The following is an 18,089-nucleotide window of genomic DNA, read 5'->3' on the forward strand; positions in this document are numbered from 1 at the left end:
AGGATGTGTATAACATTCTCCTCATACAAACACTCAAAAGGACAATTGGCATTGTCTGTAAGGCCACGTTTAGCTCTGAGTGAATTAGTTAATAATCTCTCATGTGTTACTGGCCACATGAAGATTTAATTTTCTCTGGGAGTGGCCACCTCCAAAGTCTTGCCCATATAGGATCCTCAATTCTCTGATTCTGATTCTGTATAAAGTCATATGCCGCTTTGACACTAAATTTGCCATCAGAGTACTATCTTTAGCAAAAACCATCAGCCTCTTCACCTTTGGGTGGTCTGGTTTGCTTGAGTTTATGTATCACCCAAGAAGGAAGGATATGTCTCCATACCTCCACATTCCATAAATCATTAGGAAGAACAAAGTGTCTAATAGATGCAAAGATATTTATTCTATCATCTATACAGTTAGCATAACACAGCAAAGGTTGCTCAAGAGATGCCTACCTTTCAAAGCTAAAAGTTTGTATTTAGCTTGCTAGCCAATTTCTTCCTTAAACCTTGTTGAAAAACATCCCAAACCAAAGTGATAGCTTACAAAATCACAGATTGGTTTCGTTTCCTATTAATAATAAAACTCATATTTCACTCTTTAATTAAGGACTTAATCCATATAAAACATCCTTATGAGTGACCATATGCCAACGCAAATTAAGAATGAATGCAATATTTTGCTTATGAAGGTCCTTGATCCCCAATCCTCCATACTTCTTTAGTTTCTTGATAGTATCCTAGGAAATCAAATGCAATTTCCTTTGTGAAGAGTCATGGTCCTACAGAAAAATTTTGCTAATTTTTTCAATTTCTTACAGGACAACTTTAGGCAAGAGCATGGCCTACCTGAGATATGTGGGAATAGCAAAGAGGACCACCTTAACAAGGACTGTTCTACCTGTTATGTTCAGGTACCCCTTCTTCCAAGATGATTATCTCATCTTGACTTTGTTGATGACTGGGAGAAAGGTCATTTTGGTAACCCTTTTATGTGGGAGAGGAACACCCAAGCATTTTCCTGAATCTGCAATGAGACTAATACCAAGTGCCTAACTCAGTTCCATTACTCAGTTGAACTGCATATTGTTGGAACAAAACATCTTTGATTTAATATTATGCCAAAAGACTCTAAAAAATAATCCTACAGCTCCCTTCATAGTCTCCATTTGCTCAAGAGAGGCTTCAACAAACAGGATAAGGTCATCAGTGAAAAACATATGTGTGATGTAAAAGGCCCTCTATTAGTAAAACTAAGTGGTTTCCAAGAACCACTATCACATAATCGGAGAAAATTCCTTAGTGCTACTACCTTTCCAAAGCAATTTCATAGTAGCAAAATTAGTACAAGCCATAATGAGCTTAACAATTGGTCTCTTAATTCATAGACTAAAAAGCATATCTTCAATGAAACCCAGTTGAGTCTATCATATGCTTTCTCCACATCCACTTTGAGAGCTGCATACCCTTCCCAATCCTCTTGTTCTACGTCATATGGATAGCTTCCTATGTAATAATTACAATATCACTTCCCTGTCTTCTTGTAAGCAAGCTTCATTATTCAGGAGCTATTAGAGTGTTTAGTATGGGTTGAACTCTATTGGCAAAAATCTTGGTAACAATCTTGAAATTGATATTACAAAGAGAGATTGATCTTAAATCTTTAAGGGTGGAGAGTTGATCAATTTTGGGAATCAGTACAATATTAATATGATTTAACACCCGAATCTTCTTGGGATCCCTAAAATATCCTTCACCAACTTACACACCATATCACCAACACTATTTCAATGCTTATGGAAAAAGTGGGCTTGCATCCCATCTAGGCCTGGAGCCTTGAAAGCCCCCATTGAGAATGCAATGTTCTTAATCTCAATGTTATTTGCTTCCTTATGCAGATTAATTACATCCCCATTAGGAATGGTAGCGAATTCAACAGGCCATTGGAAATTAGGTGCCATAGTGTCATCCTTTGTATAGAGGTTCTTAAAGAATTCACAAGCTAAATTTTTCAAAACATTTTGATCATCAACCCACTCATCATTGTCATTCTTCAAGGTTGTGATCTAGGTTGCATAGATATGGGTACGAGTATCTGATGCGTTATAGCATGATACGACGATACGACAAATTTTCAAAATTTTATGATACAAGTACAGGAATATTTATAATATATATATTTCAACATTTTATGGTGTAGGTATATGTATTTTGATTTTTAAACAAGTGTTTCTAAAGTAATATAAGGATATTTATAGCAATAAACTAAAATGTTAAGTGTTTTATCAAGTTTTTAAGTGATTTAATAAAAAATTGTTGGAAAAAATCATATTATAAATGTTGTAATATAAGATACGTATGTAGAAGTATTCTACAAGTATCGTATCGGATACGTAACGGATATGGATATGTTTACTTTTATGAAGTATCTGTGCTTCATTAATTGTGATTCTTTTCTTCTTACTTTTGATAACAATAGATGCATGAAGGAAACAAGTATTTCTATCACCCCATTTTAGCTATTGACACCACAATTGTTGGAACCAGTGTAATTCCTCCTTTACATTAATCTTGTGATATTGTTCCTATAGTTTCTTTTCTAGCCTGGATAACCCGTTTCTATCATGCCTTTCCCTAGTCCTGTCAATATCTTCCAACCTCCTTATTAGCTCCCTCTTTTTCTTAGGAAAGTTTTTTGACTCGTTGGGTTCCCAAGATTTAATTTCTTTCATGAAACATTGCAAGCCTCTCTGCCAATCATTATGCCTCCAAGATCAGAAACTAGATTGCTAAAAGCCTCCTCAAAATTCCAAACAGCTTTATGTGGAAAAGGTTTGGAAGTTCTAAGACTTACGTCATCAATCCCATTTAAGACCACCCAAACTCGATGATCTTATTTATAGCAAGGATGATGATTGTTTTTAAAGTGTGGAAAGTTGATAGACCAACAAACATTATTGTATAGACACTTTTGGCCTGCTTTTCTATACCCTGCGGTAATGATTCCTCTAGCATTACAACCTTTACCGCAATGATGTTGTCCATAGATCAAATTATTTTATGGATTGGATTTCACTTGACTGTCTATGGCTACATTGCATGTGCTTAGGGTAGAAGTTTTGTATAAATATATTGCCATGCTATTAAGTATTTTAATTTAAGTTCTTTTCTTTCTAAGAGGTGGAATAAAACAATTGGACATCAATCATCCTATTATATGTTGGTGTGAGTGGGAGCTTTAAGAGTAATAAAGAAAATGTCCTAAAAATGTTTCTATATGGAAGAGGAAGCATTCATAGCTACTCCAAAAGAGAATGAGGAATCATTTTTTGTATGAGTGAGAGAAAGAAATGGAAGAAGAAAGTGAAAATAATTCCTTATATTAGTATTGTTGGTTTTGTATGCAATAACACATATAAGTCCAATTATCTATTTTATGGTAAGATTTGTAAAGTGTTACTAGTCCAACCATGACAAAAAACACTGAAAAGTAATAAAAAGGATTTTAAGATACTTGAAAGGCATTGTGTTGTCAAAGAAATTGACTTTATAGTATGAATTGTAATGGCAAAAGAGGCTATATGACTAAAAAGTTTTATGGAACCCTTTGGATTTGTAAATGAGAATTCAAATCCAATGTAAATGTGTATGGCAACACTACAACCATTGCGATGCAAGACTCCCAATATGGTAATAAGATTGAAAATGTGAATGCAAAGTATAACTTTGTATGGAAGGTTATAGCACAGAAAATTATATTTGTACAACTAATTGTTACACTTTGTGTGATAAGAAATCTCCTCACAAAGCTTATAGTCAAAGAAATGTACATAAAATGTGTTAAGTCCCTTAATATTTGTAGGAAATGAAATAACATACATAAAGTAGCATTTTAATGAAAATTATTTCATCATAGCTATATATGTATGTGTGAAAGTATACACTATCTAGTATGTTGTATAGGGTGGTAAGGTTGACTCTTTCACATGACCAACTACCTTTGATACTCAAGAGGAGCAAACAAAGATAAGGCATATAAGTTTACCAACAAAGCAACAAGAGAGCTGATATGGTGGAGAAGAAACATGAATTGTATATTACCCAATATAAAAAGAGTATGTTGAGATGATATCTACATATATATATAGATCAAATCATGAATTCCCACATTTATGATACCTATAGCTAAGTAACAAATTCTTCAAGATTAAATCATATGAAATGAGTAGAAGAATTTAGGTTTAGATATTGTGTGTGCCTAGACTTAAGTCCATATGGTGTTAATGATAAAAACAAAATAACATACACTCTTGTGAGATAAAAGTAACATTGTAACATTCAATTCACATAGCATGTACTTAAGAACTACAATCGAAAAGCAAATGAAAAGATCACTACTTCATTGCTGTGTAAGTTCTAGAAAGGAATAATCCTTTCAATAATATCCTTAGACTTTGACAATACCATGGAAGTAAATTATAATACCTACTACTTTAGTATATATCCTATGATCATAATAGATGCAATATAAAAGTAAAGAGCTATAAAAGTGACCGTTTTTTATCAAAGAAATATATGGATGAAAGGAATATTACTTGATATATACATGCCTATGCTAATGTTTGAGATACGTCCCTTGTGAAACCATTTTGCAAATTTCTTAAGTGTGAACATTGTGTATACAAAAAAGACAATCTAAGTCTTATACTAACTTAAAAGAAATTAGATTGTTTGAAAAAAAGTGTATATAAGTAAATTTATGACATTTAACGCACAAAGTCAACGTAAGAATAAATAACCGTTAATGTTATTTTGTACTAATTCATAATAAGATTTCTAGTATAAATGCTCGTTGGAGACTTCAAGCTTATGCAATCACAGTCACAATTAAGCATCTAGTATAAAAAGAAGAAAGAAAAAAATGATAAGACCAATAATATTTAGTTCACCAAATGTGAGTGAAAGATATTGAGTTTAACAAGTCCACTCTAGATAGATCTTGTTGTAGCCCAAACCTAAGCCCACATTGTTGAATGGAACTTATCTACATATTGATAAGAAGCTCGGGTCCATAAATGCAATATTCTCATTTTCTTTATTTGTGTGCTTTGTAAAATCAACTTTCACATAGATGCACCATCAAAGAGACTACCCAATAAGTATATGAGAGTTATACGAGTGGAAGCTTTAGTGAAAACAGATTCATTCACTCTTTAAAAAAAAAAAAAAATCTTATAATTCTTTATTTTCCCTTCTCTTCCTCTCTGTTACATTTGCCGTGAGCACAAGCCAAGTTCACATGGTAAGCATTCCCGCATCCGGTGCAACTAACAGATATGTGTTTCAAAATTCATTTTCCTTCATCGGGAAACTAGATTCAATCCTTAATTCTGGGAACCCAACAGTGTCCACAGATTTTACTTGTATAAATACATGGATTCCGCAGCATCTCGTCCATCATCAATAAATTCATTTTTAAGTCTCAAGATATAATTGTGTGACCGTTGGAATTTTAACTACATGGATTTTACTTGTATAAATACATGGATTCCGCAGCATCTCGTCCATCATCACTAAATTCATTTTTAAGTCTCAAGATATAATTGTGTGACCGTTGGAACTTTAACTAAATTTCAAACTAGGCAGGTCATTGAGCAAAAGTATAATAACAGTAGAAAGTTGAAATGCTAAGTCATAAGCAATATCCAATACTTGAAGCGTGGCAAGGAAAAAAAATGCACAAGTTGCAGCGCGCAAAATACTGCCTTGTGCGAGACCTAATCCCACAAAAATATGACAAGACATAATTTAAATTGTCCAGGAAGGAAGTTTTGATGCTAGTTTTATATATCTATATATAATCAAGCATTTTGAGCGTCTTGAGAAGAGATGAGAGGATTAGGCCTCAACAAAAGAACATGGAGTTGCAGACGTTGTCCTTCAATTTAGGCATCTGGGGCACGGGAACCGGTCCAGTAGATGACAGCCCACCATGGCTGGAAGAAGTCTCAGACTTGTCCTCAAATTTGATCATCTGTCCCATCTGAGTTGCAGCCAAGTGTGCATAGCATATGGGAGCAACTGCAATCACAGATTTTACTCAACCAAGATACAATCAGTGTCAGATAAACATGCACCAGGAAACAGAATAGATGAGCAAAGACTTCCACCCAGCATACAAGTATTCAAGAAATCTAATAATAGCATGCGCTGCAAGAATTTACCAACAGATATGGCAGTGGTGCTCCGCTGATACCTGTCATTTAACAGGTATAATTAATAATAAGCCTGGTGGATGTAGCTTAAAACATGAATCTCATGAAAAGGCAATTGTGAAATCAAGCTTTCACTTACACATATGATAACGAATGCACAAGACCCTGCAGATCATCAGGCGAGAAACCCACCTCATCTAACAGAACATGGTAATGCGTAGGCCTGGTAGTTCCCTGTGGAGCAAGGTTTCAAAAAGAAAGCAGCCCACATTTATGTAAAGCCCTAATGCCCAAGCCAGACTATAACCTTTTAATCAAATCAAAGTGAAAAAGAAAACATGTTTCAAAGAAGCCAGACATATTTGTCTGGCATATGCACTAGAAGACCACAGCAAAGTGCAGAGCTGTATGTGGAGGGGAGATTTATTTTTTTAAAAAAAGAAAAAACACTATAACACGGGCTCCCTAGTCACTTGAGAAAGACGGGGGGATAAGTTAAGATAGAATAGTGGCGTATAACAGACTCCAAAACCAACCAAAGAAATGACGTGCAACAAACTTATTTTGTTAAAAATAGTAAAGGCATACACACGTCATGTTAATGTTGGAAACCATCTGACCTTATTTAATTAAATTATAAAGCATGACATATATGTATACCTTCACAACATGCACAAATATTCAACATAATAAATCCGACCCAGTTGTTGGGAAATACTCATAAATTAACTAAATATTTATTAATAACAAATTCACGAAACAAGTTCATATAACAAACTAAGTAATATTTATAAATAACTCAATAATAAATCCACCTTTTCCTTTACAAAAGGAAAAGACAATACTTCAAAACATGCCATGCCAATTTATTATTTTCACATAACTTTTTAATCATAAAAGCAATGTTATTTCTGGCATATAAATTGCCAATTATTGTTGTTGCTGGTTTTATAACTCGTTACAATCCGTAGATTTGAATCGAGTCTGATTTGAAGCAAATGAATTATTTAGTTGAGCCCATCAGGCTAATATTGACAAGAGTTCAAGAAAACATCTTACCTGCTAAAAAGCAATATTTGTTTCCCAACTTCACAACTATGAAAATATTTGTCATGCAAAGAAATACATGACTAAAAGAAATGGAGAAAAAACAAGATATATGCGTTTATATATGTAGAACGAGAAAATTGTTTTGTCTAAAATTTAAAAGTGATAAGAACTTTTTAAACATAATCAGTGGCAGTAGCACCAATCGTGGATTATCAAAATTTCAAAAACAAACAAACCAAATCAAAATGAAAAGAAAAAAAAAAACAAAGGAAACGAATAACTTACAATCATTCCAGCATGTGCACATAAATAGAAGTCATAGTTCCGTGGATGACATATTTTATTATCAACAACGGTTCCTGCAAAATTATGCAAACCAATAAAGAGCGAGATGAACATGAATAGTAAAATAATAGATAACTTAAGATATGATATGAAATATTACACCTGGGGGAACATTGTCAGGAGATGAAGGCTGGAAAAACTTTGTGTGGTGATTTTTCTGGGCAACAATTACAACAAATTTGGGACACCACTGATCATCAAGAAATTTACAGGCCTAAAAAGCACAAAATCAAAGAGATTAGCCCGACTGAGATTGAAGCAACTGGATTAAAAAACCATAGTTCAGCTCAAGAACCTCAATGATTTGATTAAGTTCAATGTTCAACACTTGATTGAACTGTGATTCGCTTACCCCATCCCTATGTCAGAAGAAAAAATAAATCATGAAAGAAACAAGACAGAAGCAGTTAGGAACAACCTTTAACAGAAGTATAGCCAACATCACAACATGAAGACTGATCATAACATGCAAGACACTGAAATGCCAACATCAGCCATTCATTGAAGCAATCAAGACAGGCAGCTTAAGAAGTCCTATAAATTAAAACTCTATAGTAAGATATGGCATTAATCAAAAGGTTAATTTACGACTCCCCCAAACAGACAGAACAAAAGATGCCCGTACTGCAGTTGGAAACTATAAACTTATTTTAATCTAAACGTTACCAAATGTACAAAAACAAATGTTTATTATATATTCAACAAAAATAATCTTGTACTTCCTCTAGACCATAATATAAGACATCTTCTAAAAACCTTGCTTGGTCCAAAATATAGGGCATTGGATAACTTTTATATTTGTTTTTCCAACTATATCCCTACTGTATTTATTACTCTTTTTGAATAAAAAAAAATCATGCATTGAAATTTTAATTTCTATTATCAAAGCTCTTGTATAGAGTATTTAATGAGAGGATAAATGAAAAGATGTGATTATTTTTAAGAATTTAAAGTTTCAATTAATATTGTTCGTAAATCCTAAATTATTTAACTATGATTTATATTGTGGTTCAGAAGGAGTAATTATTAACTTATCTATAAATTATTAAAATAAAAAACAATTTAATAATATTTTCTTTTAATCTTTTATTTCTTTATCAAGAGAATTTACATTTACAATTTGCTAAATATACAAGATTGGCCTTTTTTAATATTGATGAAATCAAACGTATGGAATTAAAGTTATTTACAGGGAGGTGTACCATGCTACTGGTACTTTCAAAAAACAGACAAACATCCATTAATAAGAAATGAAAATAGAATATTTCTGCAGAAGATGTGCTTTGAACGTAAAAAGTACCTGAATATTATAATATTTTGTGGTTTTCTCTTGGAGGTTGAATAGAAGTCAATCAGAAGTTCCCTGCAATATTATTAAGGAAACCTATCAGCTAGAAAGTGTAACAGACATGACTGGCCAGCCAAAATAAAATGTGTTAAAAAAATTAGTTACCATAAGACTGCATCAAAGACTTACTATTATAGGACATCAAGAAATACTCAAAAGAAATTAAAAGTACGCATCAATCATCTTAGACCGCTATAATAGAGAGGTTGATTCCCAATATGATGTAATTTAGACCTGATGATGCCTTCATCCTCCTTCTCAGACACTTGTTTGAACAAATTATCGATCATTTCAACCTTCGGAGACTGGGTACGGACACATGCCCTATACTTTGATATCAGAGGCCACTGTCTAGAGCTGACTACCTGCAATTTAGCATTGACCATGTGTGTGTTTGGGGAAGAAAAGGGGGGGGGGGACAGAAAACAGAATGTCCCAAGTAATTATATCCCAACTCTTATACGTTCAGTTATATATATTCAATTGTGAAATAACATAGTCATAAATGAACACCCACGAACAACAATTATTTACCGCTGCAATTGAAGGAATATCAGACTGTCCAGGTGAACCATGTGACACGTCCATGCCAAGAATGATGGTGGGGTCTTTGGAAACAACAGGAATTGATGGTGTATGTTCAATTGATAGCATTGAATTCAGGCCACCGAGCTACAATAGAAAAAAATTATTCAAAGGGAAGCAAATGCAAGTTTTCAAATTAGATTGACAATTGAGTGATTAAAAAACATAACAGGAAATGTACTGGACAAAAATATACCTTAGCATTGATCTTCATCAGAACATTAGTGAGATATTGGTCATTGACCCTTGTGGGAGCTATGCACTGAGTGACCACTCCAAACTCTGAAAGATTCTTCCGTTTCCACGGACCTTGAATATCCATTTTTTTTACATCAATTAGACACCGAACAGATGAACACATACACCATTAACACAATTTCCAATCATATAACATCACCAACCATAGAGATCACAGTTTTTCCGTTCAGGAAGAAGACAAAGAAGGAACTTGGGTGCCCCAGGAAGTTTTGACTGGATCTCTTCAAACATTTTCTCCACTCTTGCCACAGGTGGGCTACGTCTAAACTGAGGTTTTTCTTCAAAGACACAAAACGGGTTGTCTATTTGCTGCCAGAATATACAAAAGCAGAATTCAACGTTGGCAATACATTTATGCTTTTCAATTAATATTTACTAAGCTGCCACGGAACTCACAACTCCTTTCATTCCTCCACATTTAATCAGATCTCGCACAAGCCCACTTGTATCACAACGGGCAGAAAAGTTCACCACAGCCCATTTTTCTATCCTTGATGGCTGCACCATTTTCTGCAGAATAACTCACATTGGTATAACTTCCACATCAAGAAACTGTTTCTTTTCCTTTTTTCTTAGCAGATAAAGAGTATCAAAATTTTGTTCAGAAAGAAAAAGGATTAATTACCTTATTATTCAAGTTCCATCTCCCATTTCTTGGGTTATCCTCCCGGCCACCAAACATCAACTATATGAGATAAAATACTAAGATAAAATAATAATCACTTTGGAACCACAACGAAGAAGGATAAAGGAAATAATATTTCCACTCAAATGCGTAAATTACCTAAACTCAGAAGGTTGGCCAAAATAAGACTGTAATAGCACCCCTAGTTCTATAAATAAACTTGCCCACATGCAGGATTACCATTCTTCTATAACACTCATGTCCCTTACGTGAGCATAAAATTGAACACATGAGACACTTGCCATAAGGCAATTAGGCAAATATCTTGTGATCAATTTCATTCCCACAATGCAACAACAAGCATTTCCCACCAAAATTGAATCACCCAACTATCACTTCTAGCTACCCTTTAACCCTAAGGGGATACCAAAAGCACTACTCTGTTGTGAGTAGTGACAGTCTGACACGTTCGGAAAAAAATATGTACAGAGAAACGAGTTTGATCAAGGAAATTGGAGACGTCAGCAATACATGACTTCACATTCATACAATCACATATGAGGTAATCACATAATGAAGTGCGTTATTCTATAAAATTCTTTCAACCTGCAGGTAATCATGTAATAAATTGCAGCCAATATGAGCAATAAAACTTCGTACTTGATATGATTTTTTTAAGCCTGGAGCACAGTTTGTGGCAAATAGCTTTGAAACAAGAATAAAGAAAATAAACAGACAGAATCTACAACTTCACAGTGCCAAGATAAGAAATTGTGAAATACCCTTGGAGCCTGCAAAACGCGACCCTCCACCTCGGTAAAGCTGTTGCTTATTGAAACCCCACAATTATGAAGCATGGGTTCAGAATCATACTTGTTGCTTTTTAAAGCCTACATCAATGAGAGTAATATTCTTCAACCCTAACCATGAATTATAAAATTATATCATTCAATTTAACTTATACTTACATCAGACAAAACTCTCATCCTCTCTTGGGGCTTCTGCCTAGATTTCTCCACCAGCGAAGCCCTTTGAAGGGTAGACAGTGATTTTGTATATCGTTGTAGGGATACCAAAGAGCAAAGCTTAGAAAGAGAACCCGAAAAACACAATCAGAACTAAAGATCAATTATTACTTTTCACTGAATTATTTACCGAGACAGATAAGCCCTCAATGCACCTCAAGTGGGAAGAAAGTAGGACGTTTTGGTTTCCCAACATTGATACACGGAAGATCAGCAGAATAACGGATATCTATTTTACGATGATTAACAAAATAATCATAAACAGTCACTTCCTCTGAAGCATCGTTGCCATCCTTTCCACTTTTGACTTTAAGAGAAAACCTGCATAATCCATGTCTCAACTCTCAGCTCATCATGCAACATGCCACTCTAAAACTACAATGGAGAAAAATAAAGTATAAAAGAAATAAGGTACGTCTGCTCTCTGCATGGGAGATCACTAAGCCCAGTTATCTTGTACTCTTGATTGGCTGGGCTAGTCTTAATCCTCAGATTTTTAAGCGTTCTTTTGGCCTGTAAACAGAATTGATTAAACAGGCCGATGCCTCCGTTAAACGACCGAATGAAGAAGCGCAAATGGGAAATACTCAAATTTTGTATACCTTTGCCCAGTCAATTGAATAAGGATTTGGCACACGCTGGTTGGCAATTAAAAAGTCCACCACGGGCCCAGGCTGTATGGTCATGGTAGTAGATACATCTTAACAAAATAAAAGAAAGGCGCGTCAGCAAAATATAACAAACTTTGAAAAGAGAAGATACAGTACTTAGAACATAGCTAACCTATGTTAAGTGACAGACCACGTTGTGTGGTTCTGAAACTTGAATGGAATCCTCTGCAGCCTAAAACCCCACCTCCAACGTCAGCAAAATTCCTTGGATCATTGTGGAAATAAGATTGGCGAACAAGTAAACAACCACTGCAACAGACAGTGCACAATTATTTTACGACATTTTAATGCAGAAATACACCACCACAAAGAGCATGTTTTACTTACTGCTTGGCAGCATGTTGCCTTAATATGATATCAAAAACTCTTATGGCTTCTTGAAAACTTTCAGAATCTTGACCACGCAGTGCATTAGTGATAGCCTGCATAGGGATCTTAGCAGCATAACTGATCTCCACTTTAAATGTTTTGGAACGATTTGGGCGTCGCATCCTCTTCTTGTCACTCTCATTCGGACTCCCTTGACCATCAGGGCTGCAATTGCCATTACTCCTACAAAGGAAAAGCAACAATTCATTTGGCCAAAATGAAGGCATAAAATCAACCAACGGAGTCAACAAAGACCGAAGTATCTAACCTGTTTGATGTGAGATCCTCCAAAACAATAGTGAATTCAAGCTTGTTTCGAGGAAGAGGGCCAATAGTAAACAAACTCTTCTCCCCGTCATAGGCGAAATCCTTCCCTGCTAACTCGCAGTCATAAGTCTCCTGCACCCTGTCAATGATTTTTCTTCCAACACCCTTACCTTCTACAGGGCGTCCATCTTCGTAAGAAAATGATACCTGCTCAGATTAAGAAGCAACAGGTTCAGTACAGATGCTTCATTAAACCTATAAAGAGATGAGGAACATGAGGCACGTACACTGTAGTGGAAGAAATAGTCATCGTTGTTCTTAACAGTGACTTTGAAGTGGTTAGTTAAAAGAGGTAATTTACTTCCTCTGGATCCCAATCCTCTTCTGGCGATTGGAACCCGAGAAACCTTCTTAACAGGTTCAAGAGGATGTCCTTGATCTGCTATCAGTGGTACAGCATTCGGTGGGAGAGGTGGCGGCGGCGGCAAAGAGCCCTCCGACGCATATCCTTCTGGCTGAAATGAATCCATACCCTGAGTATAAATAAAATATCACATAATTCCATCAACACGTTCCAATAAGGCAAAGGAAGGTAAAACGATTACATAAGCAATTGACTTGTAGGATAAAAACGAATAGAAATGAAGGAAAAGGAACATTCAGAGTGACCAAAAGACGCCCAGCACGTTGTCATGACTAAACACTTAAATATCCGAAAGTAATAGGGAAAGCTTAACAGTGGCTCGAAGAGATAGAGCAAGACTAAGGAAAAGCCAGTCGAGGCCAAATCCAATACAGGAACCAGAGAAAAGAAGCAAATCACTCTTCGAAGGTTAGTTTATAGCGGGGGAAAAAAAACCAACAGCTAGTTAAATAAACATGTAATGGAAATAGGTAGGCTAACCAGTAACCAGCAACAGGTCATGCTCAGATATCATAGTAGTTACGTTGTAAAATAAATTTCAGGCTTCTCTGCCGGCAAAATGTAGCTTCGGAAAATACTAGAAACATTTCTTCAAGTATGCAGTAAAACAAAGAAAATCAAGCCGAACAAACGCATGCATCACCCAAAACAACCACCAAAAACCAAATATATCTGCGCAGCATTCCCCATACAAGAGAACATGTATTCATACAGACAATGGTGATCATGAAGTAGTAGAAGGAGCAAAAAGAAAAAACCCAAACCAGAAATGCGACAGAGCAATGATAGAACGCAAAATGTAGAGCAAAATGCAGCTTCAGAAAAAACTAGAAACATTTCTTCAAGAATGCCGTAAAACAAAGAAAATCAAGCCAAATGAACGCATGCATAACCCAAAACAACCACCAAAAACCAAATATATCTGCGTAGCATTCCCCATACAAGAGAATATGTATCCATATACACAGGGGTGATCATGAAGTAGCAGAACGAGCCAAAAAAAAAAACAAAAACAAACCAGAGATGCGACAGAGCAATGAAAGAACGCAAAACCCTAGAGCCAGAGAGGCAGGAGAAGAGAAAATGGACGAGAGGGTGATTTGTGCGAAGTGTGAACACTCTCCTCCCCTTTAAGTAGAGAAAGAGAGTGATATCAGCTGAAGATTGCGCCACTCTCCGACGTACAGAGTTCTCTTGAGCGGGGCAGGGCAGGAGCAGCCACATTATGAAAAAGATTTGGGTCGTTGATCTATGATTCATGAAATCGACGGATGAGATTACTCATAGACTTTATTATTGCCAATAAGAGAGTGGCAGTGCAGCGTACAAAAGTGGATTACGTGTCCCGCCGGGCTGGGGGAGCCTCCACGCCTCATTTTTTTTTTTTTTTGACGGTTTTGGACTGAGACAATCCGAAATGACGGATGTATGCAGTGATACCGTCATCCAACGCCGAGTGACACTATTGATTTATTGGACTGGGGAGAATGGTAAATTGGGAAAAACAAAGAAAAATGAAGCTGATTCGGTTTTATATGGGCCCACATTCCGTCATGCTACAACGTTTCGGTTCCTTGCTCGTCTCTTGAGACTCTTCTCTCCCTCCCTAGGTTAAGAACGTGAAAATTTTCAATCCTGTAATTAATATTTTTTTAAAAAAATTAACTAGTACCTCAAAATATAGAATTTTGTTCTTATTTTCAAAAGGATAATATCTGATAAAATAAAGGAAAAGTTATATATTTTACTTTAAAAATATTTCAATAATTTTTTATATTTATTTTTATTTTTATTCTTATACAATAAAACATCACACGGGATATAAATCTAATTTAATTTAATATGTAATCAAGATTATGGATTTAAAAACATGTTAAAACAGTAATTTTACTTATTAATTTATTAACGTTTATTTGTTAGAAATTTTATCAAATATTAAATTCTTTCAAAAATCCTTTATTGATATTTTCCTTTTATTTAAAATTAAACACTACTAAATATTAAGTAATATAGGAAAAATTTCAATGAGTACTCCTTGGTCCAACTTAATTTTAGTCAAAACTTTTAAAATTTTAAAATTTCATTCCTCATGCGTGGGACTAGAATGAAATTCAAGAACCGACTAAAATGACTTCATTATCCCTAATGAAATTAGGTTTATGAACAATTTGTATAAAGCAGAACAACTAATATATCGAAAAAAAAAAACAATTGACGTAAGTGGAATTTGTAACTATCATTGATATTGTAACATCACTAAGAATTTGTAACTCTCATTTCATTTATGTTAATTGTTCATTTTTCCTACACAAGTTGTTTATGTGCCTAGCTTCGCTTATTTATATTTATAGTGATGTTATGCTATTAATGAAAGTTACAACTTTTACCTTCATCATTTATTCATTTTTCATATATCACTTATTCATTTTTCATATATCAGTTGTTCATGTTATCAAGGATGGTAAGATTATTTCATTCAATTCTTTAATTTCATTTCAATCCCCTACATGTGGAGTAAAATTTTAGAATTGTAGGGTTTTAATTAAAATTAAGCTGGACCAATGGGTCCTCACTGAAATTTTTCCAATAATATATATTCCATTCAATTCAAAATATAAGTATCCAAAATATAAGTATCTTTTAACATTAATTCACATATCAATAAAATTCTTATTTTCATGAAAATATATACTCCCTTTGTTCAAAAATGTAAAGCATTTCTTGAAGAGTTGGATGTTCAAAAATATAAGACATTTTTAATCTTTTTGAGGTGTAATCATTGTCTTTTTTAAAGTACCCCTACTGATAATGACTTTATATTTATTGTAGGGTATTTAATATGAATAAATATAGAAAGACAAAGTTAGTTGGAAAGTAAGTAACTACTTTATTTAAATGAGATTTAGTTAAAAATGCCTTACATTTTTAAACGAAGGGAGTAGTGTTTTCTTTTTTACTCTTAGTTTCAATTTATGGCGAGGTAGAAAGCCATAAATTCACAAACATGAAGATCCAATTTAATAAATATAAGGGATAAAATGAAAAAAAAAACTTTTTTATAAATATTAAGTTGCTTTTATATATATAACCTGAACATTACGATAAGTTGTATGATATGATATATACACATGCATCCCTAAATATTATGGATGTGTAAAGCATTGTATTGAAAATTAAGTCAATCTGACCATTTAAAGTCATTGATTTAATGCCTTAACTAATTTAATTAAATGCCTTATTTAGGACCGGTATAATCAAAATTTATCTATAATTTTGATCATTAACTTTTAAATTAATATCTTAATTGATTCAATGTCTTGTTAGTAGTTTTTAATACTTTGAGTTAGAGTATGAGCAAAAATACCATATTTTTAGATGATGAAGAAATGGCTATTTTATGTTTGGCCAAGATAAAATGGTTGTCTGGTAGTTTGATTAGATTTGTGGCATGACTTATTTTTAATGTGCTACTGCTATAATTTAAAAAAAAATATTAGGAGTACATGATTTAAAATATTTATATTTAAAAAAAATATACTTGCAGGTCCTTACAATTTTACTCAATTTTGAATTAAGTCCCTATAGTTTATTTTACTTTAATTAAGCCCTTATAGTTTTATCTATTATATATAATGACCCTTGAAGATTAAAATTAATAATGAATTATTAAATTTTACAAAAAAAAACTCTTGAAGTTTCTAGAAAATTTAATTTAATATTTTTAGCCAAAATTAAAAAATTGATTTAATCCACTGTTTATATTTTTATTATAATTTCTTATGAACATTCTGCATGTATAAAAAATATTTAGAAGAAATCCTAATTATATAAATTTTGAGTTATAAAAATTATGTAATTAATTTTGAAGTCATATAATCATTTAATAAAAATATAAAATTCTTAATTTTGTGTTTTTTAAAGGAAAAATGTAAGAATTTTAACTTTCAGGGGGTTAAAAAATTTAATTGGTTAAACTATGAGGACTTAATTAAAATAAAATAAATTATAAGGATCTAATTTAAAATTAAGTGAAATTGTAAGAATTTGCAAATATGTTTTTCACATATATTTATAATTGGAACATTTCTAAAATAACAAGAGATTATTTTTTTGACCTTAAACAAAGCAATATTATTTCAAGAAAAATAATAAATGCATCCATGTTTTTGTCGGATCAAGCAACTACATTCAAGAAAGAATTAAATTGGGTGTTTAACAAATTTTTAATTTTAAAAAATATTTCTTGTAAAATAGAACTCAAACAATACCAAAAGCAAGAAGGTTACCACAATAAAGTTTGAATTCACTTGTTAAGCATCAGTTGCAGAGATGTTAACTAAGTTAAATGAATAAGATGGTCAAGGATTATAATTAAAATCAAGTTTCCCACTAGGCAAGTTAAAAGCAATAATAAACTATATGTGTAGAAATTAACTAATAAGAGCAAATAAATTGCGTAGGTCAATTTATTCCAATTCAACTCAATTATTTGACTTATACATGATACATCACATATTTTGCACACTTTTTTTTTTTTTTTACATTTGTGACTATATTTCATTGATTTAGACCCTTATATGCATGGTTTTAGCATTAGATTTGATTTTCAGTTCATTCGCATTGAGTTTTGGCATCAAAGGCATTTTGATCATTTTACACAATTTATTGGAATTAATTCTTTTTAATTTAGAATTTCAATTCCTTGACACATTTTATTATTTGAGCAATTTTTATTCTCATTTTTAGGACTTTAGTTAGTTCAGTTAAATAAGATTAATTTTTGTTTTGTTTGTTTTGTGTTTTAAGAAAGTTGTAGGTCAAATATGGTGATTTTCTCTTTTTCCTTTTCAAATCAGCTTTGACTTTTCAAAAGCTGGAACTCAAGAGGGAGAAGAAACAGACGTGAAC

At 33.3% G+C, this 18,089-nt stretch overlaps 1 protein-coding gene across 2 annotated transcripts; it reads right to left on the minus strand.

Annotated features, from left to right (window-relative positions):
- Positions 1–5,620: 5,620 nt before the first annotated feature.
- Positions 5,621–14,373, minus strand: LOC129304009 (protein argonaute 4A-like). Of its 2 annotated transcripts, none has more exons than XM_054943623.1 (23): positions 14,200–14,373; positions 13,045–13,290; positions 12,759–12,964; positions 12,449–12,673; positions 12,234–12,370; positions 12,053–12,150; positions 11,866–11,963; positions 11,606–11,771; positions 11,394–11,510; positions 11,208–11,315; positions 10,426–10,485; positions 10,197–10,310; positions 9,944–10,109; positions 9,739–9,851; positions 9,492–9,629; positions 9,192–9,322; positions 8,910–8,972; positions 7,905–7,968; positions 7,712–7,823; positions 7,550–7,623; positions 6,354–6,448; positions 6,224–6,255; positions 5,621–6,080 (listed from the first exon to the last, which is right to left on the minus strand). In XM_054943623.1, exons 2-23 carry the CDS (start codon positions 13,285–13,287, stop codon positions 5,905–5,907), a joined length of 2,736 nt encoding a protein of 911 aa, XP_054799598.1. In that variant the 5' UTR covers positions 13,288–13,290; positions 14,200–14,373; the 3' UTR covers positions 5,621–5,904. The 2 variants fall into 2 exon arrangements, with proteins under 2 accessions (XP_054799598.1, XP_054799597.1); XM_054943622.1 differs by lacking the exon at positions 14,200–14,373 and adding an exon at positions 13,363–13,431 and having other exon boundaries at positions 13,045–13,272.
- Positions 14,374–18,089: the final 3,716 nt, after the last annotated feature.

This window comes from Prosopis cineraria, unplaced genomic scaffold, assembly GCF_029017545.1.
Source record: "Prosopis cineraria cultivar Desert tree isolate PC_DT_omini unplaced genomic scaffold, ASM2901754v1 PC2, whole genome shotgun sequence".
Lineage (NCBI taxonomy): Eukaryota > Viridiplantae > Streptophyta > Magnoliopsida > Fabales > Fabaceae > Prosopis > Prosopis cineraria.